This window comes from Cucurbita moschata, unplaced genomic scaffold (assembly GCF_002738365.1).
Source record: "Cucurbita moschata cultivar Rifu unplaced genomic scaffold, Cmos_1.0 Cmo_Scf00020, whole genome shotgun sequence".
NCBI lineage: Eukaryota > Viridiplantae > Streptophyta > Magnoliopsida > Cucurbitales > Cucurbitaceae > Cucurbita > Cucurbita moschata.
In genome coordinates this window covers 4,209,794-4,236,653 of record NW_019268536.1, presented here as the reverse complement: position 1 = coordinate 4,236,653, position 26,860 = coordinate 4,209,794, and the positions used below count along the sequence as shown (strand labels likewise).

Sequence of the window (26,860 nt, the reverse complement as noted above, 5' to 3'; positions counted from 1 at the left end):
ATGAGACATGCATACCTAAACTTGACATATCTTTCATGGCTAAGATATATGGTTTATCAATGTCTGATAGTCTGATAGGTATAGTGTGAACATGCTAACATAACATATGTGGTACAAGATATGGAAGTACATGCATTGATATGAAATCATTCCAAGGGAAAGTATGGAACAGATTACCTTGATGATCAAGATCAAGAGTAAAGAAAACTCGTTTCTAAATTCGTTATTCGAATCACTCCACAATAGATTTGATGACTATCACTTGAATGATTCTAGCATGCAAATTCTAAACACGAGAATTTGCAAAGAAGATCTTAGCTCTCAACAAAACTAAAAAATAGAAATTTTATTCATTTTTAATTCCAAGATGTGATGTCTTTGATCAAAGAGAATGAAGTTTAACAACCTTAACCTTAACCTATATGACATAATGAGAAGTACCCATAACCTCTCATTTTAATGGGCAGTGAATAGTGGAATATGGTAGCCTAGTTAGGTTACAATAACCTCTTTTAACTCTTCTATTAAAAAGAAATAAATATTTAAATTATAATTAAATAGAGTCAGGAATGAAATTTGCTTATTTGTCCTTGGTGCATATTTTTCTTCATTTTTCTTGAAGTTCAACTTTAAGAGTACCATGGAGGTCTTAAAATTTAGCTTGAGTTCATTAAATACCAGCCATGCATATTTTTCTTGAAGTTCAACCTTAAATCATTTAATGTATATTTTTCTTGAAGTTCAACCTTAAATCATTTAATGTATATTTTTCTTGAAGTTCAACCTTAAAGCATAATGAAGGTCTTAAATTTAGCTTGAGTTCATTAAATACAAGCATTTAATGCATATTTTTCTTGAAACTTTAAACCTGTAAGGAAGGTCTCCAACATCTTCTAGAATTTTTTTTGATGAACTCACCATAGCTTGAATATAAGTGTACAAGGTTCGTTGTAGCTTCTTGTCTCTCGTTCTTGTAATTGGACTTTGAGGTATGAAAATTCTTTGGTCGTGGTTCATATCATGCATCATATAACATTCATATCACAATGTAATTTCTTAACCCAGCACAATCATAACATAGCACAACATCACAAAACTATGACACATTAGGAGTCACAGATACATGTCATTCATATAGCACACAAGTCATGCAACTAAGCTCGAGACATTTAATAGTAAAATCACTTACTTGGTTGGGCTAAGCCACCGTGTGAATAATTTTTGGTACAAGTTGAATATGCTCCTCAAAGTCCAATTCAACCTAGATAAGTCCACAACATTAGGCTAGAACATATTAAAAGGGGTTAATCCACCTAAAGGCATCAATTAATTCATTTATCTTAGCTCAAAATACTTTAAGTTTCTCAAATAGTGGCCATGCTAACCTCAAATGCTTTCAAGGAGGTAAAAAAACTGCTCCAAAAGAGAACAAAGTAAAAGTGTCTAAAAGAGTGATACGAGACCTAAATGAGGTACGGTTGGAAAAGGGGGGAAGGTCGTGATCTGGGTTGGGTTGCTGATAGTTTGGGCACAGGTAGGTAGAAGTGGTGAGTCTGGGTCGAGAACGCACGTGGGCTAGACAACGGATAAGGTTTGTAGGGTGGGAGATGGATTGGGTTGAAGACGCGTTTGATGGGGTTGGCTGCGTGGTTGGGTAGGATGCATGTCGAACACTATTGTTAGGAGTCATATTCGAACTACATCCAAAACTATTTCCTTTACAGATTACTTCCCTTTTATTCTGTGTTTTCGCTCTTTTTTTTCTTTTCTAATGTTGTTTTTAGCCAAATTGTGGACATTTCTGATCCACTTTGGACCTTATTTTAGGGGTGGATTTGAGTAAAAAATTCCTTGTACACATAAGTAGAAATTTATTTAAAGCAATGACTTCCCTTCCAGTAGAATTGAATCTCCGTAATGGAGGGCTAATCCTATGCTACGGAGACTTAGTTGAGAGATTTGGAAGAGAGTTGGAGATATTTAGGCATGGGGGAGACCGAAGAACTAGTTCTCCGTTTTTTTTTTTTTTTGGGTATTAAAATGATGAGCACAAATTTGTTTATAACAATCGCAAATCATATATGATATCATAAATGAATGTAAGAGTTGATTAATCATAATAGATTGTTTGAATTGTGTTGTGAATAATGTTATTGATACATAGGGTAAAATTCCTTTACAATATTAAATAAAGAATAAAAATTGATCCAATTATTTTGGAATGTCCTAGAAAATCGGGAACAGTTTTATTATTTTTTTTTCATTAACAATCAAGCGTGGATCATTTGCAATGGCAATTGGCATTCGGCAATCGGCAATTGGCAATTGGCAAGTGGGGCCTCGTTTTTTCTCATCGACAGGACGCTTGTGGTCGCCGATTTCCCCTTTTTCAATTTTTGAAGGGGAAACCGATAGAATTCGCAATCACAATCCTGTTTTCAACACAAAACGGAGTAATTCTCCGGAGGCGGAGAGATTAGAAGATAAACTATCAACTACCCATATTCTCGTCTCTATCCTTTTTAGTCAATTCGTATTTTGTATGCGTACATATGGTACCGATACCCTTTTGATATTTGCGTGTGTTCTTATCTCTCTTTTCTTCGCCATTGCCCCAGAGACGTGATTATTCCGCTTTTTTCTCCTAATTGCATTATTGACCATTCTGTTCTTGGCTGAAAGTGAATCCCATTCCGGATCTTCTTGTTCGGGAGTTGAGTTTCTTTGATTGCCTTGTCTGATAAAAGGGGTCTGCGTTAATCTCCTCTTTCCGATCTTAAGAACCCAGGTTTTGATCTTACTTATACTAGCTCTCGATTCATTTTCTTCGCTTCCTGTTTCTGATTCGATTCTATTTCATTTCAGAAGTGTTTGATTTTCCGGTTAATCGGATTGTTTTAAAATTTTTACAAGGAGCTGAGTATTTAGATTCTGGTGGTTTCTGTTAAAAGTAGCCATTGACTGCATACGATCCTTTACCGCGAAGTCTTGAAAGTTCATCTATCAGGTGGAGTTATGTTACTTTTGGAATCTCGACAGCCTATGTCAGATTTATGCCAAATTCTTATGTTGTTTTTCTTGCAGATTGCTTGAAAATTAGCTTTGGGAATCGTTTGGTATTTTGCTTGAACATTTTGAGATAATTGGAAAGATGACCATTGACAATCTTGCACCGAGGGAGGAGAAGAGGTCGGGCAGGAAGAAATCTGTGGTGGATGAGAAATCTCCTTTGTTACCATGTAGACAAGATGAAGGAGCTGGGATTAATGAATTCAGTGGAGCTTCCTTCAGTGGCGCAGTGTTCAATTTATCGACCACAATCATTGGTGCTGGGATCATGGCTTTGCCTGCAATGGTCAAAGAGTTGGGCCTATTTGTAGGGATTACTATGATCATCTTCATGGCATTCCTTACAGAGACTTCAATAGAGCTTTTGCTCAGGTTTAGTCGGCCGAGGAAGTCGGCTTCTTATGGAGGTTTAATGGGAGATGCTTTTGGGAGATATGGTAAAATAATCTTGCAGATATGTGTTCTTGTCAACAACATTGGTGTTCTTACTGTCTACATGATCATTATAGGTGGGTTTCAATCACTTTATGAACTTGTCATCAAATCTATTTCTATGATTTTGTTTTAGCTATTGTCAATTGTGTGCTAGTGGTTTCAGGATATTCAATGAGTAACTTTCTTGGCTAGAAATAGTTGTATATGCATTTTGATGAGATAAACAAGCGTGGTATGATTTTCTCCTAGGTGATGTGCTCTCCGGAACTACTGCGGACGGTGTTCACCATGCTGGTGTTCTTGAAGGATGGTGGGGTCGACATTGGTGGAATGAACGATTTTTCATACTTCTAGTTACAACACTTGGAATCTTTTCACCATTGGCATGCTTTAAGAGGATAGGTTAGTGCTTTAATTTTCATTTGGAACAGTTACTGCAAACTTCTTCATCATGTTCTGATTATGTTTTATGAATATTATTTTCGTTCCAAACAGCTTAAGATAGATGATAGTCTTGTTTTGTTTAATTTTGCACCTAAAAAGGCAATTTTCTGAAGGATTCCAACAACAGGACAAATGCTTTTAAATGGTCAAAAGAACTTCCAAACACAAATGTTTATGTTTGGCAACTATTTTGAAGTGCTTTTTAGAAAAGTTGCACGCATCCTAAGCATTCTTTCCATGAAAAAAAAATACCAAATTTATGTTCCACTGAAAAGATAAGCTTGGATATTTATATAGGTATTATGGAGTTCTAATTGACCCTTGTTGGTTGCAGATTCATTGAGCTTCACATCTGCCTTATCAGTTGCACTGGCTGTGATATTTCTTATCATTACCATCGGAATTTCAGTTTACAAGTTGATAGATGGAAGCATTCAGATGCCCAGATTGTTCCCTGAGATTATTGATGTGTCATCGTTCTTGAAGCTATTTACGGCTGTCCCGGTGGTCGTTACTGCCTATGTATGCCATTACAACGGTAACGCACGCTGTTCTGTTTTCCTTTTAGGCTTTCAATTCCAAGCTTAGCTTCTTGCATCCTTGTTCTGTTGGTAGGGCTGGAGAGAGTCTTATGCTATAGGGGCCATGAGCTGACATTCTTATTGGTTTCTAAAAAGTGATGTTCATTGAGTTTTACAAAAGATTGTTGGCGGCTAGCTTTTACATTATTTGATGACCTCTATCAATGTATAGTTTCGTTCCATTACTTTTCATTAGGGCCCGGGCTTTTTCCAGCTGTTCAATGGCCCCCACGGAGTTCTTTTGAATTTTGAATTGTTTTCAAGATCCTCGGTTTTCGATTATCTAATTAAATTACTCAATGAGAGTAGGTTGTCTTTCCATTCATTTCAAACATGAATATTTCGATTCATTTGGCTCTCATGCTCAATTATTGCAATTTTGCAATTATTTCTGAGAAATTCTCATAAATGATAGGATCCGAAACGTGTTAAACTAAGTTTCTGGTACATGATGTAGCAGTTTGGATGTTTGAGGGTAATCTTATATTAATGGCTTCTTGGCTGCAGTTCACAACATAAGCAACGAACTGGAGGATCCTTCACAAATAAAGCCAGTTGTACGAACTTCCATTGGTCTGTGCTGTTCTGTTTATGTTATGACCAGCATCTTCGGCTATCTCCTTTTCGGTGAAGGAACTCTGTCGGACGTACTTGCGAATTTTGATGCTGATCTTAACATTCCCTTTGGTTCTGTGTTTAATGATGCTGTCCGTGTTAGCTATGCAGCACACCTGATGCTTGTATTCCCAATCGTGTTTTACCCGTTGAGAGTTAACTTGGATGGCCTCCTCTTTCCATCCGCTCGACCATTGGTTCGAGACAACTTGAGATTTTCGCTGATCACAGTCTCGCTTGTTACTCTCATATTCTTGGCAGCAAATTTCATTCCCAGTATCTGGGATGTCTTCCAATTTACTGGTGCAACTGCGGCTGTGTGCATTGGATTCATATTCCCTGCTTCTGTTGCTTTGAGGTTAGCTAGTTACTTCTCTGGCTTGGACAGTGGACATGGTGTTCGGTTCGAATTTACGATATTGATGGCGTTTTTGTTTTCAGGGATTCGCACTGTATAGCGACGAAAAGGGACAAGGTGTTGGGTATCTTCATGATTGTGCTTGCAGTTTTCTCAAACATCATTGCCATATACAGCGATGCGTACGCTTTGTTCAAAAAGGACTCCTCGCCCCGAGACTGATCGATCGTGACGCGTGGGAGAAAGATTGCGACGCAGCATCTTCAGCCAAGAAACCTCAGTCCTTGCGAAGCCAGATTTTCAATCTGTTGATTTGGAAATTGAAGGTTTTGGGTAGGAGTTGAGTTAAAAAAATAACGAGATGAATGTGCAGTTGTGTTGGATGTTATTTGGGTTGTTGTGATAGTGTTAGTGCATTGGGTACTCTTATCATTTTCATTTATTTGTGTATTGTAGTTCCTTCTCTTCTTATCTGTAATAAACATGGTGGAACTTTTGAAACCCATGCATGTTGCGCACGCACGTTTAAGCGTGGCCATTGTTTTTTGTTTCTGTGCAAAGGAGTGTCCTCCTATGCTTTGTTTTTAAAATTTGTTTTGTTCTTTTCAACTCTCTCCATCATCCTAAAATATTGACATCCTCTAGCTTTTGTGAATCCATTTCTTAGTATTTAAGTTTTGAAATGTTTTTATTATTGCTGTTTTGTTGGAACTACTAGTGAGTAGTTATGTCTTAAGTTTGATTTTAATGTGCCCTTCCTCTGTAGATTTTCACCAAAAAGTGTGTCTTGCCCCTAAGCAGGTAGGAGACACAATTAACTTTCTAGTCTTCGGAGTAATTCATACACCCAAATATTATCTCGATTGCCTCGACCCATTCTTATGCTAAGTTGAATTGATTACATTTTTGTCAAAGGTTGGAGGATCATGCTCCTGAAAATTCCTAATAATTTTTTTGTTCTCATGTCATGCCGACATTGTCCCCCCTTGGTTGGCCCTAATGACTAGTATTAACATTTTAAGAGTTTCATGTGAGAACATCACCATATTTGAAGGTGGAGATATTATATGCTCCTAGGCTTGAACTGGGAGTGCATGTCCTTGCTCGAACTCTTGAACATGTGGTGCCTATTCTAGGGTTGAATCCTGAGTAGGGTTAGACTCGGTTGGAGCCCTTACAGTATCCCTACCACTTCCTTGTCCATTACTTGTGATTCTAGGTGCCATGATATACTCAAATTACTCAATATTCAACCCAAATCATTAGCCTTAATAGGTACATGTGCAACTAACAATGCATGGAAACTTTAAATCATAGGACGAGGTAAGGTCGTTACTTGCTACTTGCTACTTACCCACTTGCTTACCTTATGGAGAAGGAATGTGATTGCAAGCCAAGCTGGAGAGGGCCTTACTTACCCACTTGCTTACCTGATTCAGGAGTAACATGACTGCGAGTCAGGTTGTTGAGGGCCCACCTAACACTCAATCTGAAAGAAAGTGTCTATAGGACCTAACAGTCAAGGGATTTGTTACCAAGTTGGAACGATCTGCTTTTCAATGTCTCAAATCACAGATTATCACATGGACTCAAGGGGTAAAACGACGATAAAATATTTCAAATTAAAATTTAAATATACATTAAAACTTATATAAGATTAATTAAAAGTACAAATAGCATTCAATATATTAAAATGACAGGGAAGGAAGACGATTCAATCTAAGGGCCCTTCCTACACCTGCACGCTCCTATCATTGACAATGGTCTACACTCCATCTGGAAAAAAAATGGAATAACATGGGATGAATATAAAATACTCAATAAGCAACGTATGCTCTTGTCGGATTTATTCTCATACACGAAAAACTTAGGCTAATGCTTGGAACTGTCGCGAGAGGTTGTCAAACTGTGGCTTAAAGTTTGTACTAACATTTGCAGATATGGGTTTCACATATGTCTATGTACTTCTTCAATCTCCTGGAAAGTGCATTCAGTCATTGTGGCCAATGGAAGGGCCCTAGGGTAATACTCTAGAGGAGCCTTTTTGCTCTAAAATGGTAACCGTACTCCATACTTGTTTACCTATAAAGCTCTAAGCGAAGGGATCTCCATAACGGTGTCGAATAACATTTACCTTTTCCTAAGATCAGTAAAATACCTTTAACTATGCCTTTACAAGCTGGAACAGTAGCTATCTGCTCGTGTACCCACCTCGGATTAGAAGAGTAAACTACCTGTCTTGGGATCAATAACTACACGTTACTTCGCCATTTCATGCTAGAACAGTAAACTACTTGTCACTATACCACTAAAGCTAGAATAGTAAAAAGTTCATGGCTCCCCACTAGGCACCACCGATAGTTCTCAAATAGTAAACCCTATATGATTCTTGAAATCCCCTACCGATGACAAGTAGACCCTAACCCCTATTGGTTAGTTCAAGAATATAGGTTGTGCCCTATTCGTCACTACAAGGTACCTTGTCAACCCAAAGATGCTATAGAACTCATGACTAGGTTCTAGGACAAAAATACGCAAAATAGTAACTCCTAACCTATCTAAAACATAAATAACACTCTATGGCACATAACAATAATCCAACTCATAATTAGGCAATAACGATTATCCAAATCCTAAATCATACATAATAAACGTATAAAGACATACAACATGCTTGTTATGCTCATCACGTGATAATAAACCAAACTCAGCGTGCTGGAGAGCATAAAAGTCTAATAAACTATGAGAGTTTACCATTCATGCGTGTAAAAGTTATATAACTCTAAATAGAATTAAATTGTAAACCATTCACATCAAACTAGGTCACTAGGCTTTTAAATTTGATCTTAATCGACTCCTACAAGTATTTTTCAAAAAGTTGCTCTATATTAGTTACTTACTGTAGTGTAGATTTCTTGAGCTTGTTTCCCGTCTTTGAGGACATTCCAAATTTGACTAAAACTTCTTTTCAGCTTAACATCCTATTCTAGCCTGAGTCTAAGAAAATAAATGCAACTACCCTATGCATGTGCCATGATCTCATGTTGCGATACCGTCGTCAGTCATAGAAGGATGTCTTGTCTTTACCTAAAATAGAAGTAGCACGTGACTTGAGTATTTTAAGAAATACTCAGTAAGTGACCCCACTATTGCGGTTAAATGCAAACACATACAATTTCATGAATGAGACCTATCATAACAGTCTATTTTTCTAAGGCGGCCATCATAACGGGCAATTGGGATGTGTACTTAATTTTTCTACACATGGTATAGACGTGCAAGTATGGATCCACTAATCGATTTGCACACCTCCTCGGCCCCTTTTCTAGTCGGGTGAGCATTCTCTGGTAGTTGTTGATGCGGATACCATTAGGAATAACGACCATCACAGCATCATCATGATAACATAATAATCGTTCTCCTACCTTGTAGCGTACGCATTCGTACCATCATGAAGGAAAATGGGTATCCCCCAATGCATGAGCACACAATAATGCATGAGCACACAATAATGCATGAGGTTTCAACATTTTTCCATTTTTATTATCATTTAATACAATTTTGCTAGCGTTTTCTTTCATACCATATCATTTCTCATATCGTTTAGTATATCATTTATTATATCTTGCATGCATATGTCAGGGTTGTATTTTATGCTAGTTCGTCATTTTGCATGTCAATCATATCACTCATGTGACACATATATCATATCATAATATTTCTATGTTGTCAGACATAACAATCCACATCATGCACATATCATATCATATCGTAAATCATAACAGTCACATAGCATATCTTGGGTGTGCCTTCAACATATCTTATCATAATTATGTCAATTCATCAAACCCATCGTACCATAACATATATCATATCATTCTCATATTATATTACAATATTTATAAATACATACATCGTTCCTATATCTTACCATTTCGTAAACATTTTATAGTCATATCGTTCCATATACTTATCCTGGTCATATAGTTTCCTAAACTTATCCTAACCATATCGTTTCACTAGTCTATCATAATCATATCCTTTTTTTATACATAACCTAATCATATTGTTTTATCAATCTATCATAACCATATCGTTTTTTATACAAAGCCTTATTGTATCATTTTGTCAATCCACCATAACCATATCATTGCATTACATAACCTAACCATAACGTTTTATGAACATATCTTAGTCTTATCGTTACATTACGTTTATCATATCCTTCTTGTATCCTATCTCAAACATATCATTGAACACATCGTACGGTAAGTGTTATCATACAATTCACATATCATATCATATTCATACCGATTCATAAACAATTCACACATATCAAATATATGACACCTGCAGAACTATGGGGCACGTGTCAACATCAAATATAACCATGCCGATAGTAAGGTCACTTACTTGGTTGGCCTTACTATCGTCCTTAGTCAACGTTCCATCTTATTTCCAAGATTGACTTGACTTGTCCCTCAAAGTTTGTAACGACCCTCGAAGATAAATCCACTATCAACATATTCCCTCGCTGCCTTCCAATCAGCAGATCTCCGAGCACATCGAACTAACTCTGACGAGGAAGGAAAACTATCTAGAACTCTGACAATGGGCTCCGATTTTCAGAAAAGGGAAATGAAGTTGAAACGACGTTTGGAGGAGGATTTATGGGTTAAAATTAAGGAGCTTGAAGGGGAGTGAGAAACATTAATGGAGTCGAAGTGTGAAAGAAATGAATGAGGAGAGACAAATCTAATCGTTGTAGTAAAGATTGTGAGAATGCTTGTTTAATCCACCCCACCTAAATGGTGTGAAAATTATCTTATTTATAATCAAATAAATTACAAGGATATGGAAAGAGTAATAAACGGAAATAACAATAAATGGAAAGATACCTATGGTAAAGATATTTGCCTTATAATAAATGTCAAATATGATTTATATGGTAAACTATAATTTATTACTAAATATCCTTGACACCCCACCGCAAGTTAAGCGTCGGATTTTGAACGAACGTGAAGCTTGGATCTGAAAAATTCAAAGAGAGGTTGAGAAACACTTTTCGTGAAGATGTCAACAACCTGATTCGGAGGAGACGTAGAGAAACACTTTCTTGACCATCGAAAACTGCAGAGGGATCGTCGCTCAGCGGCGATGCTACCTTGGCTTCGGCGAGAATATGTCTAACCCATGAAGAGGGATCGTCGCTTACCGACGATGCTGCCTTGGCCTTGGTGAAAATATGTCAACCCAAGAAGTAGAAGGGAAAACCTAGAGCAAGGGACAAAGACAATGTTGAAGCCGGAAGAGTCGCCACAGTGGACGAGGGGTCAATTTTGGCTAGAAGGGCGACGGTGACTTGTTTGGTGAAGAGGCCAATGCGGCGCCTAGATTCCAAAGTAAATCTCTGCAGAAGGTTGATAGGTTTAGGTTAGGGTTTCTATGAAGAATGAAGAAAGATTGGGAAGAAAATGAAAGAGACTATGTTGGTTGGAGGAAAATCGATTGTGTTGGAAAAAGTGAGGTTCTATGTACAAAGTATGGCGAAGGGTGATTTGGAGGTCAAAAGGATGGAACCGAAGAGTAATCAAATGGCTCCGCATGTGGTAGTTATGGAGACTACCCCTGCGGCGTCAAAGCAAGCACGGGTGGTGGAAAAGAAGATGAGTAGGGGATTCAGAAGCCATTGAAAATAAGGGATCGAGGTTGTTAAACCGAAATGGCTCGATATCAAGAGAATGTTTGCTTAATCCACTACACCTAAATGATGTGAAAGATCTTATTTATAATCAAATAAATTATAAGAATATGAAAAGAGTAATAAAAATAAATGGAAAGATACCTATAGTAAAATATTTACCTTATAATAAAATATCAAATATGATATATATGATAAATGCTAAATATCCTTAACAAAATTTTAGGATCTAAAGAGGAGGAGAACAACAAAGAAAAAGATAATCTAAGGAATAAGAAAGTTTCCATATTCAAATATTAAGAATGGATTGAGAAACATTGGTTCCAAAATTCGATTGTCTCAAACTTTTGTTCGACACTTAATCTTTTTCATTCATGCTTAACATTAATTTTTGTCAATGAAAAGATCCACGCCCTAGACTTTGTCTTCCCTTTGTGGATGCATTACTTGAAGAACTCTCTAGATTGCTCCCAAAGGAAGATATGGAGTTCATCATTGAACTTAAGCCAAAATTATCTCCCATTTCTAGGGGTTCAAACAAGATGGATACTACTAAACTAAACATCTAAAATTATAGTTATAGAAGCGGTTAGATAAGGGTTTTATATGCGCAAGTATGATACCAATGGCTGGTACTAGTATTATTTTTAAAAAAGATGGACGAGTTTATGCACCAGTGTATAGACAGCTAAGAACTTAATAGGGACGAAAGTCAATAATAAGAAGTCTTTGCCCGAATGATGACTTATTTGATCAATTTCAAGGGGGTGTGGTGTTTTCAAATTTTTATCTGTGATTAGGCTACCAACTGTTGATAAAAAAATGATATCCCTAAGACAACCTTTTGTAATAGGTATGGATATTACGAGTACAAAGTAATGTTTTGGTAACCATTGCTCAAGCGATAAAGCTTGATGAACAAGATTTTAATTGAGTTTCTGGACACTTTTGTAATAGTGTTCCTCACGACATATTGATGTATTACAAGTTCGAGGGAGAGGATAGAGAACATTTTAAAAGGATGTTGACCATCCCTAGAGCTATATGTTATGTTCTCCAAATGTGAGTTTTGACATGACGTAGTATTCCTTAGAAATGTGATGTCATAAAAAGAGCCCCAGAAGATCTTGTAAACACGAAACAGTGACAAAGTGACCTCATTTGACCATCGTGAGAGAGGTAATAAACTTTCTAGGTCAATTATGGGACGTCTGTGGAGGACTTGTCCATGATTACTACTCCTCTCATTCAATTGACCAAGAAGATGAAACTGTTCACCTAGAGTAGGAAATGTAAAGATTGGTTGATGTCAACTCTGTACTTACCATGCCGATAGGAGTTAGGGTCTTTGTGGTGCATCAAAAATAGAATTGAATTGTGTTCTTGTTAATAATGAGAAATATAAATAGAATTGGAATCGAAGGTGTGTATCCTGATTGATATTCATAAGCTTTAAATAGGATACAAGCGAGCTACTAATACCTATACCGAAGGAAAATATAAACTAATTAAATAGTGAATAAAATAAAATATACTATAAATCAAATTATAAAAAAATAATATTAGGATATAATATCTAAGATATATTCCATGAATAATATATTTTCTAAATATTATATCTCAATAATCCTCTCAAATTAGAGAGTGTTTGTCAATCACACCCAACTTGTCTATTAAAAAATCAAATGATGTCTTCCCAAAGCTATAATGAAAATATTTGCCAATTACATTTTAGTCGAAACATAACACAGTTTGATGATTCAAGCTTGTAATTTTTCTCGAACTATATGACAATCTATTTCAATGTATTTCGTAAGTTCGTGAAAAACTGGATTGGCTGCTATGTGTAATGCTGCTTGATTATCACAATACAATAATGTTGGTTCGGATAGTGGAACTTTCAAGTCTTGGAGAATGTATCTTAACCAAGTTAACTCTAAATAAGTATTTGTCATAGCTCGATACTCAGTTTCAGCTGATGATCTAGACACATTGGTTTGTTTTTTAGACTTCCAAAAAATAATTGAATTTCCAAGGAAAATGCAGAACCCAGAAATAGACCGTCTGGAAGTTCGACAACCACCCTAGTCTGAATCGCAATATGCTTGTAATCTTAAGTTGTTTTCAGATGGTAATAGAAGTCCTTGACCAGGAATATCTTTGATGTATCTCAGAACTCGAAGGGCTACCTCCCAATGTGGTTTTCTTGGTTCATGCATAAATTGACTAAGCATACGAACTGAATACACTATGTCAGGCCTAGTAACGGTTAAATATATTAATCTGTCAACCAACCATCTATATTTACTTGGATCATTCAACTTTTCTCCTTCTGTTAAAGAAAGTTTCAGATTTTGCTCCATCAAAAATTTTCTAGACGTGCTCCTATAAGATCTGTGTCTTGAAGAATGTCTTGAATATACTTCCTTTGAGACATAAAGATTCATTTTCTAGACCTAGAAAATTCAATACCTAGGAAATATTTCAAATTTCCTAAATCTTTGATAAGAATTTTCTCGAGTAAACTAGTCTTGAGATGTTGAATTTCTTTGAGATCATTGCCTGTCAATAGAATATCAACATAGATAAGAGCTGCAGTGAAAGAAGTACTTTTACTCTTAGTAAATAAAGAGTAATCTGCTTTGGATTGAGTGTAGCCTGCATTTTGTATAGTGATAGAGAATATGGAGAACCAGTTGCGAGAAGTCTGTTTTAAACCATAAAGTGATTTATGGAGCCGACATATTGTATTCTCCCCTTGTCTGCGAATACCTGGTGGTAAACACATATAGACTTCCTCATCTAGATTACCGTGGAGAAAGGCATTTTGAACATTCAACTGATGAGTGAATCATTTTTTAGCAGCAATAATAGTGAGTAAGCAACGAAGTGTAGTAAGTCTCGCTGTAGGAGAAAATGTCTCTTTGAAATTAACACCTTCAACTTGAGTGTATCCCTTTGCTACCAGTTGAGCTTTATAACGTTCAACAGAACCATCAAAGTTGTATTTAATCTTGTACACCCAACGACAGCCAATAGCTTTATGGCCATGTGGTAGAGGAACGAGAGACCACGAAGAAATTTTTTCATAAGCATAGATCAATGATCATAATGGCCATCCAACTTAGGAATTGCTGGTTGAACGAAATTGATTTCAGCTGCCATATTTTGAATCTCTTTCCGTTCACTCTTTAAAGAAAAAACTGCAGTTTCTTCTTCTCACAATCAGGCCTTGCGATGTGGCTCTGATACCAAATGTTGTAAACACACAGGCTAAAGCTCTAGTATGACTTTTATAGCCTTGCAAACTAACAAATTTAGAAGAGATAAAATTAAACAACTCTAACCATAGAAAAAAACAACCACCCACAAATTAACTTAGTGGTTCTTAACATTTCAAGAGAAGTGGACATCCTAAAGAAATGGTAGCCATTTCATCCCTAGAGAACAGGTTTAGTATGACCATCTTTAACACTTGTTCCTAGTTCTTGTCATTGTCCTTAATCTTGTTCTTTGTTCTTCTTCTTTCTATTCCCAAAGACACTACTCCTCCAAAGATTTACAGTAAAAGACGTGAACTTGACAACCTGTCCAAGGATTCATGTCTTTCAAGCAACATAGTCTGAACCTACGACCAAGGCTTCTTACATTCCAAGTGACGTAGCCTGAATCTGCATTAAGGCTTCATGAGCTCCCTGTGATACAAACTGAAACCCATACCCAAGCCTTCTTACGTTCCAAGTGGTGTAGTCTTAAACCTGCATCAAATTTTTCTTATGTTCCAAGCTACACCGAATGCTTTTTATATTCCAAGCGACATAGTTTGAATGGTTGGAAAATAAACTTAAATGAATGTTGTTTTTTTAATTCAGGGCCTAATTATTTGAGGAAAGGAGAGCTAATAGGTGAGAAAATTAAGGAGAGAAAATGGGTGAGAAAATCATGGATAGAAAACTTATAAAAGGGCTTCATTTATGGACGTAATAATAGAGAAAAAAGGGAAAGAGAGGAAAAAGGCATTTGAGAATTTTTGTACAGTGTGCAATAGAGAGCCCATTTCTTTTGTCTCCCTGTCACTCCCATTTGACACCCCTTTAAAGGTCTCTCCCATTTGATACCCCTTAGTTTCGTGAGAGTTATCTAAACAAGTTAGATTCAGAGCGAGCGTTTTTTCTCTCAAATTGGTATCGAAGCGGCTTTATTTTTCTACAAATTGGTATCAAAGCAATTTAATTTCAACAAATTGGTATCAGAGTTGATGGTGAACATGATGGGACAAATGCCGCTACCATGATTGACGAAGAAGAACTACGAGAATTGGAGCATCCAAATGAAAGCTCTTCTCTGTTCGCAAGACGCATGGGAGGTGGTCGAAGACGGTTTTGAAGAACCGAAGGATACCAGGGGTTATACGGCGGCGCAAAACAAGATGCTAAAGAAATTACGATCAAAGGATAAGACAACGTTATACATGTTGTTCCGAGCTGTTGAGGAGTCAGGCTTTGAGGAGATTGCAAGGACAACTACTTCAAAAGAAGCGTGGGACACTCTAGAAAAGGTGTTCAAAGGAACTGGCCGAGTCAAGCAGGTGCGTCTCCAGACTCTACGTGGCGAGTTGGAGAGCATGAAGATGGAGGAGTCAAAAAATGTATCTGACTATATTACACGTGTATAGACCATGACGAATCAGCTAAATTAGAACGAAGAAATGTTACCCGAAACGCAGGTTGTGGAGAAGATCTTGAGGTCGTTAACAGACAACTTCGAGAATGTTGTTTGTGTCATAGAAGAGCGAAAGGACCTGACGAAGTTCACAGTCGATGAGCTTGCCAGTTCTCTTGAGGCACATGAACAACATAAGAAAAAGAAGGATGAGCCACTCGATCAAGCGCTTCAAACGAAGGCATCGATAAAAGATGGAAAAATACTCTACTCACAGAATTTTCGAGGTAGAGAATGTGGAAGCTACTGGAATGGTCGAGGTGGTCAAAGCAATGATTATGAACAAAATTATAAGGAGAAGAGACTATCGAGCCAAGCAAATTGGCGTGGAAGAGGATGCAATCAAGAGCGCAGTCAAGGATACAATTCCAACATCCAGTGCTTTAAATGTTAGAAATATGGCCACTATGCAAATAATTGTAACTCCGACAGATGTTACAATTGTGACAGAATGGGTCACTATGCGAGAGATTGTCGAGCCAAAGAGAAGGTAGAAGAAACCATCAACCTGGCCTTGGATGACGCAACAAGTGGAGGCATCCTCTTGATGGCTCAAAATGAAGAGCCGAACACAAAATGAGATGGCGGCACGAAAGATGACAGTTGTAGTCTTGAGGTGGTAGAAACTATCAGAAATGATATGATACGCAGCGGATTTGGCACGGTATTAGAGACGAGAAAATTGAAGAAGGATGAACAACCAAAGAACAGAGAACCCAAACTCGAAGAGAGAGCTCAAATGGCCGTAAAAGTAATTCAAGGTAGAAAGAAGAAAGAGGATGAAAAATTGAAGAAGAAAAGAAAGAGCTAGAAACAAAAGTTCAACGGTTAGAGAAGGAAATGACTGAGCTAAGTAAGAATTCCTTCCGTCTAAAACAGGAGAAGGAAAAGAATGAGAAGACAATCTTCGATCTTACGAAGAAAGTTGAAGAAGGTGCGGAGAAAGAGAAAAGCCTACTCATGGAGATTGAAGGTTTAATTCACGAGCTAGTAAGGGAGAAAAATGATATAGAGATACTAACTCAACAGAGAAACTCACTCGATGTGAACCTGAATCAAGTCCAACAGGAGACAGTGAACTTATGACACACGATTGAGACACTCACTTGTGATAAAACAAAGATGGAGGAAACAAGAATGCTAGTGGCAAATGTCACTGTGGACTTATGAAGGGAATTGAATAAACTGAATGAAGCCATGAAGTCTAAGTCAAAGTGTAGTTGAGAACTGGAAAAATGTAGAGGTGGTGGCACAGATGGGATGTCTCGAGAAGATCCAAATGAAGTCTCATCAAAGAAGGACAATCCCAATTTTTTGCTCAAGAAAAAGAAAAGAAAATTGAAGAAACCACGACTGAGATCGAGAAAATGAAAACAGCGCAAGAGGAATCATTGACTAGGAGCATTTATGTTTACGACGGAGTTTGGTTAGAAAATAAACTTAAATAAATTTTACTTTTTAATTCAATCAAAAGGGCATATCTCATTGAAGGAGAGCAAATGGGTGAGAAAATTAATTAAAGTAGAGCAAATGGGTGAGAAAATTATGGGCAGTTAAAAGGCCAATCTTAGCCTTAGGAAAGCTTTTAGTAAAAGGGTTTCATTTATGGACGTAATAGCAGAGAAGAAAAGAGAGGGAATAGGCATTTGAGAATTTTTGTACAATGTGTAACACGGAAAGCCATTTCTGAATCTCGTTGTCTCCCTGTCTCTTCCCTTTCAACACCCCCTTTAAAGTTTTGTGAGAGTTATCTAAACGAGTTTGATCCAGAGCAAGCATTTTTTTTCTCTCAAGTTGGTATTGGAGCGGCTTTATTTTTCTACAAATTGGTATCAAAGCAATTTAATTTCAACATGAATAGCTATGTCTAAGGCTTCATACATTCCAAGCAGCTTAGTTTGAAACTTACATCAAATGCTTCTTACGTTCTAAGCTATGCAATTTATTAACGTATGCCCAAGGTTTCATACATTCCTAACGGCATAGTCTGAACACCTACACCCAAGGCTTCATACGTTACAAAAAACGTAATCTAAAACATGTATCAAAGACATATTACGTTACCAACGATGTGGTCTAAGTCACGAACATGTTGTACCATTAGAGGACCTTGGTCCTTTATTCTTGCTTGGCACCAACATTCTTATTGTCTTGGTGGAATTAAGGCTTATGTCATATTATTTTTAGTTCTAATTCTTAGAGTAATTTCTTGGGACATAAGCCTTGACTGCCCTTATTAATCCCTATCCAAGCTCATAATTTAGGAACATTCAATAGTACTAACCATCAAGTATCTTAGAAATCCTATCATAAGGGTTGCAGAAGGATCATGATTTTTTTTTGTTGGAGGTCATTATAGGTAGTCTTGTCTTTTCCCATAAGCCTTGGTTTATACTAGAACCTTTAAGATCTTGTAAAATCCTTCTTAGAGTCATACTTATGTATCTTATAACATTGAGGAATTCTTAGGGTCTTCAAAACTTCTCACCATTTTGGTCCGTTACTCCATTTCTTTAGTTTAGATCTAACTTCTACAAAAACATGTTAAAATCTTAAGTAAATGTTTATGTCCTTGTAAGTAGGTCGTTCATGAATCCTTAAGTCATTGAAAAAGTGTTTGGGCCTCGAAATACCTTAAAAATATGCATGCATTTTGGTAATTTTCAACACTAATTATTTGTTTAGTGTTAAAAGGACTCCAATAAATTTCAAACTTGTAGTGATGAAAGAAGATGGAAGATTTGGAGATGATTAAACTATTTTTTTTTTATTGTTTGTGTGATTCAAGCAGCCGAATAATATTGAAAAGCTTTTAATATGTATGGCCAAACACAACTTGATTTCTAAGATTAAGAATTACAAACGATAGGTCATGGAAAAGGATCTGAATTTTGAAACTTGAGACGACTAGAAAGCAGAGAATACTGTAACATAAAATAACACCATCAAATTCGTTCATACAACAGTAACTATATTTACGAGAAAACCGTAGTAATAATAGAAAATGAGATCTTTAATAAAAATACAAATATATATATATATATATATATATATATATATATATATATATATATATATATATATATATGACTCAACTCATGCAATGTCTACCATGCTCGCATGAAATCTAGCACCTTGATGTCATGGGTGCACATAGGTTGTCTGGGATACAAAGGACAAAATCGAACTCTTATTAAGGACAAATTGGTGACATTAGCATAAGCTAATCAAGTAAGTGGTCTTACTATCAATATGGTTATAAATTGATGTTGAATGATGACACGTTCCCCCTGGTTCTCCACGTAGTATGTGTTTGATATGTGTGAAGTGTTTAGAAAATGATATGATCAAGATATGTTTATGATCTGATATGACTATAATAAGTCTATATGACTATGATACGTTTACGAAATGATATGACAATGATATTATGTTATATTAATAATATGATATATGTTATGGTATGATGCGTTTGACGATATATTTGAGATATGATATGTGAATAATTTATATATGTTATGATATGACATGTGAATGATATGATATATGTTATTGTACGATGCGTTTGACGAAATGATATGACTATGATATGTTATGTAAATGATATGATATATGTTATGCTACGATATGTTTGACGATACGACGCATATTGTGATATGTTTTATGACATGATGTGTTTACAGTATAAAATGATATGTTGGGAGACACGATATACTTATGATATGATACATGTGACATGCATGACATGCAATAAGATGATAACGATATGATATGAAGGAAAACGCTAGAGGGGTTTTCATACATGATAATGAAAAAGGAAAAATGTTGGGACCTCTTGCACCATTATGTGTACATGCACCGAAGAATACCCACTTTTTATGATGGTATAGACGCATACGTTACGAGAAAGGAAAACGATCATTATGTTTATCATAAAGGAAAACGACCATTATGTTTATCATATTGTTGCAACGGTCAAGCAGGAAAAGATTCATTATATTTATCCTACCGCTGCGATGGTCGCTATTTTTAAACAACTGTCCGACACCTACAAGAGAATTCTCGCCCGAAAAAAAGTGGTCAAGGAGGTGTGCAAACCAACTGATGGTTCCACATCCACGCACGTGTGGAGCATATGTAGATCAATAATTACACATCCACGTTTAGGATACCCACATAAGGAATATAGACTAATATGATAGGTCCAGGCAAGACATTCCTGTATCGCTAACGAAGGCATCGCAATTCGATACCATGGCACATGCGTAGGATAATTATACTTATTTCATTTAGTATTTCGTTGTGTCATTTTAAAGAGGTTTTCGAACAAGTAATTCAATGGTAGTATTTTAGAATGATGTTTTATGTTTTATGATAGAGTTTAAACGTTTATTTTCACATAAAATGATTACGTTATGATGATGATACCGACTTTAGGTAAGTATAAATCTTGGGTCGTTACAGTTTGTATTAGAGCTCTAGGTTATAGATTCTATAGACTAGTCTACAAGGTAGGCTTTGCATGTTCCACAGTCCCACCGTCGACGCCCCATTACCGTCAGGTATGTCATGCATAAGATAAGAAAAATAATTATCATTGATGGCATATATTGTTATTGATTGACTATTATCAAATGTAACTTAGGATGGAATTTGGTAACATTGACTATGTTATAGTTGACTATTGACTTAGTTCTATGTTTATTGTAATCTAGGATATGATATGATAAGGCTAGGTATGAAATTTGGTGACCATTAGATTACAATGGAGGGGCTCAACCAAGGGTGGGTGTATAATAACTAAAATGTCCTTGTAATTATGTACTGCTAGCTTATGACCAAAGTGACCTCTAAATGGCATGAAATTTGATGAGGAGCCTTATGTGATGGTTTAAAGGGAGTATACAAAGTTACAAGGTTATCGAAATATGTTGAGAATTTAAATCAAAATTTGGAGTAAATGTCCAAAATACCCCTATGAAAATTCTAAGATTTTTTCAAGACTTTAAAAGATTCAAAATAGTGGGTTAATCTATATGGCACTCATTTATAATATTAAGGGTACTTATGAAAGATCTTAGAGAATTAGTACAACTTTGGAGTAATCAAGAGGAAAAATACTTTACTACCCCTCAAGACACTTTATAAGATATCAAGGTTTTTATGAATGAATGAAACTCGGGGGTAATAAGCTCATGAGGTTAGTCTTACTTCACCGTCGAGAAAGGAAAGAAGACTTCCATCTCCAAGTTTCATATACGGTAGCTCGGTTCTTTTTGGGTGTGAAGCAGTGTCAAACCAAAATACCCAACAAGCATTAGCTCTCCCTGAAAAGTAGGTGATCCAGCCGCACCTTCCAGTACGTCTACCTTCTTACGACTGAACTCCAGTCACTAGCCCTGCCTTCGGCATCCCCCTCCTTGCAGTTAAGGTAACAACTTCGGGCATGGCCAGCTCCCATAGTGTGATGGGCGGTGTGTACAAGGCCCGGGAACGAATGAACGTATGGCTGACCGAGGATTACTAGCGATTCTGGCTTGATGCGGGCGAGTTGCAGCCTAGAATTTGAACTGAGGACGGGTTTTTGGAGTTAGCTCAGCGGGATCACGACCCTTTGTCCCGGCCATTGTAACACGCGTGTCGCCCAGGACATGAGGGGCATGATGACTTGACTCCTCACCTTCCTCCGGCTTATCACCGGTAGTCTGCTCAGGGTTCCAACCTCAACGGTTGGCAACTAAACACGAGGGTTGTGCTCGTTACGGGACTTAACCCAACCCAACACCTTATGGCACGAGCTAACGACAGCCATGCACCACCTATGTTCGCGTTCTCGAAGGCAGCCCTCTCTTTCAAGAGTATTCGCGGCATGTCAAGCCCTGGTAAGGTTCTTCGCTTTGCATCGAATTAAAATGCTCCACAGCCCCATCAATTCCTTTGAGTTTCATTCTTGCGAACGTACTGCTCAAGCGGGATACTTCGTTAGCTACAGCACTACACGGGTCAGCGCCTAGTATCCATCATTTACGGCTAGTAGGACTACTGGGGTATCTAATCCCCTCCCCCTAGCTTTCGTCTCTCAATCTCAGTGTCGTCCCAGCTGCTTTCGCCGTTGGTGTTCTTTCCGATCTCTACGCATTTCACCGCTCGACCGAAAATTCCCTCTGCCCCTATCGTACTCCAGCTTGGTAGTTTCCACCGCCTGTCCAGGGTTGCTGGGATTTGACAGCGGACTTCAAAAGCCACCTACAGACGCTTTACGCCCAATCATTTCGGATAACGTAACGCTTGCATCCTCTGTAGTATTACCGTGCTGGCACAAAGTTAGCCGATGCTTATTCCCCACATACCGTCATTGCTTCTTGGGAAAAGAAGTTCACGACCGATAGGCCTTATTTATACCTCCACGTGGCATTGCTCCATCAGGCTTTCACCCATTGCGGAAAATTCCCCACTGCTGCCTCCCATAGGAGTCTAGGCCCTGTCTCAGTCCCAGTGTGGCTGATCATCCTCTCGGACTAGCTACTGATCATCGCTAAGCTATTGCCTCACCAACTAGCTAATCAGACGCTTCGCCCCTCTCCTTTCCAGTCTCGCTTCTTCGCCCTCTCACCTCGTAACCTCAGTATCCCAATTTCATTGCCTTAACCTCTCCAACTCGGTTTCATGTCTTCGACCCTCTCCTCCCTTTTCTTTTCTCGTCTAGCTTCTTCGCCCCTTCACCGGAACCAACCTTCTTTCACTCCTTCACCAAAAACTTTATTCCCTCCCTATTGTGAACTGGTCTTTCTCCTTTCTTGCTTGAACTCGGCTGAACTCCTTAACTACTGATACTGAACTCAGCTTCTTTCACTCTTTGACTTGGTAAATAGGCTATATGAGAAGAAGAAACCTCAAACCTTTTCCTGTTGATTGAACTCGGTAAACAAACTCCTGAACTACTGATACTGATTGAACCTATTGATTGATTCTTTATCCTTCCCCAAAGACTCTCCTATACTATTACTTCTTGAACCAGGGGTAGGTAAATGGAATGGTAGTTGTTTGATTTAACTCTTTCACAAGGGAACTAGGTAAGTAAGCTGGAGTCCCTGATTTCACTCTTTCACAAGGGAAACTAGGTTGTATGAGAAGAACCAAGAATGAGACTGAACTCCTTTCCTTATTCATTCTTGATCTTGATCTTCCCCTGAAAGTCTTGAAAGTCAAGACTATCGAAGAATCAATTCGACTTAACTGTAAGGAAAGACGAAAGATTCCTTCTTGATCTTGATCTTCCCCTTCAAGTCTTTCAAGTCTTCACTCTCGATTAATGATCCCTGACAGTTAGTTAAAGAATCAATTCAGGAAGGAAAGGAACTGGCTGGCTGGCTGGGCTGGAGCTGAACCTCGCTCGGCCGGCTTCTTTCACTCTTTGACTCGGGTTTCACTATTCGATATATCACCCTGTTAAGAATGAGAAATAGAAATAGAATTGGGATCGAAAGTATGATCTTCATTCAGGTTTACCACGTTTAAATAGGATACAAACTATCAACTAATACCTAAAAATAGAAAAATATATATCTAATTAAATCCGGTAAATAAATAAAATATACTCTTAATCAAATCTATACTAACAACTTCCTAAATATCTAAGATATATTCTAACTAATTATCACGGCAAAATATCCTCTTAATACTCCCCCTCAAGTTGGAGAGTGTATGTCGATCACACCCAACTTGTCCTTCAAAAAGTCAAATTGCTGTCTTCCCAAAGCTTTAGTAAAAACATCTGCCAATTGCATTTTGGTCGAAACATAACACGGTTTGATGATTTCAGCTTGTAATTTTTCTCGAACTATATGACAATCTATTTCAATGTGTTTCGTACGTTCATGAAAAACTGGATTGGCTGCTATATGTAATGCTGCTTGATTATCACAATATAATAATGCTGGTTCGGACAGTGGAACATTCAAGTCTTGAAGAATGTATCTTAACCAAGTTAACTCTAAACAAGTATTTGCCATAGCTCGATACTCGGCTTCTGCTGATGATCTGGACACATTAGTCTGCTTTTTAGACTTCCAAGAAATAATTGAATTTCCGAGGAAAATGCAGAACCCAGAAATAGATCGTCTGGAAGTTCGACAACCACCCCAGTCAGAATCGCAATATGCCTGTAATCTTAAATTGTTTTCAGATGGCAGTAGAAGTCCTTGACCAGGAGTGCCTTTAATGTACCTCAGAACTCGAAGAGCTGCCTCCCAATGTGGTTTTCTTGGTTCATGCATAAATTGGCTAAGCATACGAACTGTTTAAACGTGGTAAACCTGAATGAAGATCATAAAACAGGCTCCAAATTAAATACAAGTCTTGCATGCATATTAAGAGGATATTTTGCCGTGATAATTAGTTAGAATATATCTTAGATATTTAGGAAGTTGTTAGTATAGATTTGATTAAGAGTATATTTTATTTATTTACCGGATTTAATTAGATATATATTTTTCTATTTTTAGGTATTAGTTGATAGTTTGTATCCTATTTAAACGTGGTAAACCTGAATGAAGATCATACTTTCGATCCCAATTCTATTTCTATTTCTCATTCTTAACATGGTATCAGAGCACCGATCTTGATATTCCTAATATCAAAGCACCGATCTTGATATTCCTAATATCAAAGCACCTATCGTGGTATTCCTAATACCCCTTGGACTCTGAGTCCAAGGGGAGTATTAAACCTAAAGCCAAACCCTAACCAATCAGTGAAGTCTTTATCATCGTCAATCATCCAATATCAAGAATACGTTATAAGCATCTTCAAATTTCTCACCAAGCTCTAAGGTGACATATTCAAGATGTTCGTATTTTCTTTCATAGCCTCTCAAGTGATCCAAAGCACCGATCTTGGTGTCATTATCCACTAAAGCATTTGTGCATGCACCAACAAGTGATCAGGGAGGATATTCACTTGTTCCAAATCAAATTAAATGGACAAGTTATCAATCCTCGAGTCAATCATTGCGGTCTATTTCTGAGTCTTGCATCTTTCTTGAAAATTCAATAATTTCTTGAAAGTCTAAAAATGCAAACCGATCAAAGGCAGCCTACTTCTGAGTCTTGCATCTTTCTTGAAAATTCAATAATTTCTTGAAAGTCTAAAAATGCAAACCAATCAAAGGCGGTCTATTTTTTGACAGATATTTTCATTACTGGGAAGACAAGAGTGAAAGACAACTTGGGTGTTATTGACCTACCGTAAAGACAAGTTAAAGACAAGTTGGAGGTGATTAACATACACTCTCCAACTTGAGGGGGAGTATTAAGAGGATATTTTGCGGTGATAATTAGTTAGAATATATCTCAGATATTTAGGGAGTTGTTAGTATAGATTTGATTAACCGTATATTTTATTTATTTACCAGATTTAGTTAGATATATATTTTTTCTATTTTTAGGTATTAATTGATAGTTTGTATCCTATTTAAACGTGGTAAACATGAATGAAGATCATACTTTCGATCCCAATTCTATTTCTATTTCTCATTCTTAACACACCCTGTCTTTGTCTTCACTCTTGAACTCGTTAAATAGATAGGCTTCTCTTTCTTTTCTGATATTCCCGTCAGTGAGTGTTCCTTATTATCAGTTCTTGTTCTCCTCTCCCTTCTTTCACTCTTTTACTCGACAGTACAGTAAAGAAGAATCAAGATTAATGAGACTGAACCTTCTTTCACTGTAACCTTGGTGATTGTGTGTCTCGCTGCTTCTTCCCTTTCCTCTTCGTCATCCTGTAAGGACCTTTTATTAACAAATTCTATCCCCTCCCTATTTTTGGGGTTATTTTTCCGGTAAAAGAGTGAATTTGCCCTGAACCTTGACTGACGAGAATGAAAGAATCAGAATCCGAGAAAGGCAAGATTGAGTAAGAATCAGAATCAGATATTCCTTGGGAACCTTAACCTGAACCAATATGACCTTTACCTATTTCCCTTATTCATTCAATCCTCTAAAAGAAGAAGAAGATATTCCCTGACCCTATTTACTTACCTTATTCATTCAACAATCCTTAACCTGAACCTATTTATTCACTATAAAGGAAGAGAAAGCAAGACAAGATGAATTACAAGAGGGAAAGAAAGGGAAGCTCATGAACCGTAACCTTTCCAGAAAGAGAATGAATTGATTGAAGAATCAGACTCGGACAAGCTTAATTAAATATCCTTATTAACTACTGAGTGAGACTATTTCTTCTTGAACTGTAAAGTGGCTGACTGGCTGACTGGCTGGCTGGCTTCTCTCCTGCCCCTGTATTCCCTTCCTGAACCGATATGACCTTTACCTATTACCCTTTCTTTTTGTTTTCGGAAAAAGGATTTGGCTCAGGATTGCCAAGTTTGCATTCTAGGGGTTCTCGGAAGTGGAAAGTTCTCCCTTAGTGTAGTAGTAGGTTTCCATACCAAGGCTCAATCTAATTAAGTAAGTCCGGAGCGGCTACCGCCACCCTCTTTTAAAGATTAGTATCTCATGGGCCTTCCCCTTTTTCTTTACATTTGTATTATGCTGGAACTACTGACGTCATTAGAATACCTCGTCGATTCTTCTATGGCAAAGTCATTCTTTCCTCCTAGTTTCTTTCTTGTCTATCTTCTACCCGTATCTGGTTCGATCCAAAATGATTCTATCCTATATCCGCAATTCAATATAGATAGATATATGGACATATCCATTTCTAATACTTAAACGTAACCGGTCTGTCTCTTCCTTTTATCGTCTTAGCTGCCACCTTGAAGAATGAAAATAGAGAAAGAAACAACTTCTTCCCCTTTTCCGATATTCTCCGACCTTCTTGAACAGTAACCTCGGTGCGATTGTGTGTCTTGCAGTTTGGCCTCTTTCCGATTGATGCATTAGCCTTTCATGGAGAAGAGAAGAAAATGAAATTTTA

General features: G+C 37.2%; 1 protein-coding gene across 1 annotated transcript; it reads left to right on the top strand.

The window, feature by feature from the left end:
• The first annotated feature begins 2,384 nt into the window (after nucleotides 1-2,384).
• Nucleotides 2,385-6,092, top strand: LOC111457659 (amino acid transporter AVT6A-like). The gene is made up of 7 exons (XM_023100000.1): nucleotides 2,385-2,788; nucleotides 2,866-3,007; nucleotides 3,085-3,578; nucleotides 3,754-3,906; nucleotides 4,283-4,486; nucleotides 5,037-5,502; nucleotides 5,586-6,092. Exons 3-7 carry the CDS (start codon nucleotides 3,152-3,154, stop codon nucleotides 5,722-5,724), a joined length of 1,389 nt encoding a protein of 462 aa, XP_022955768.1. The 5' UTR covers nucleotides 2,385-2,788; nucleotides 2,866-3,007; nucleotides 3,085-3,151; the 3' UTR covers nucleotides 5,725-6,092.
• The last annotated feature ends 20,768 nt before the right edge of the window (nucleotides 6,093-26,860 follow it).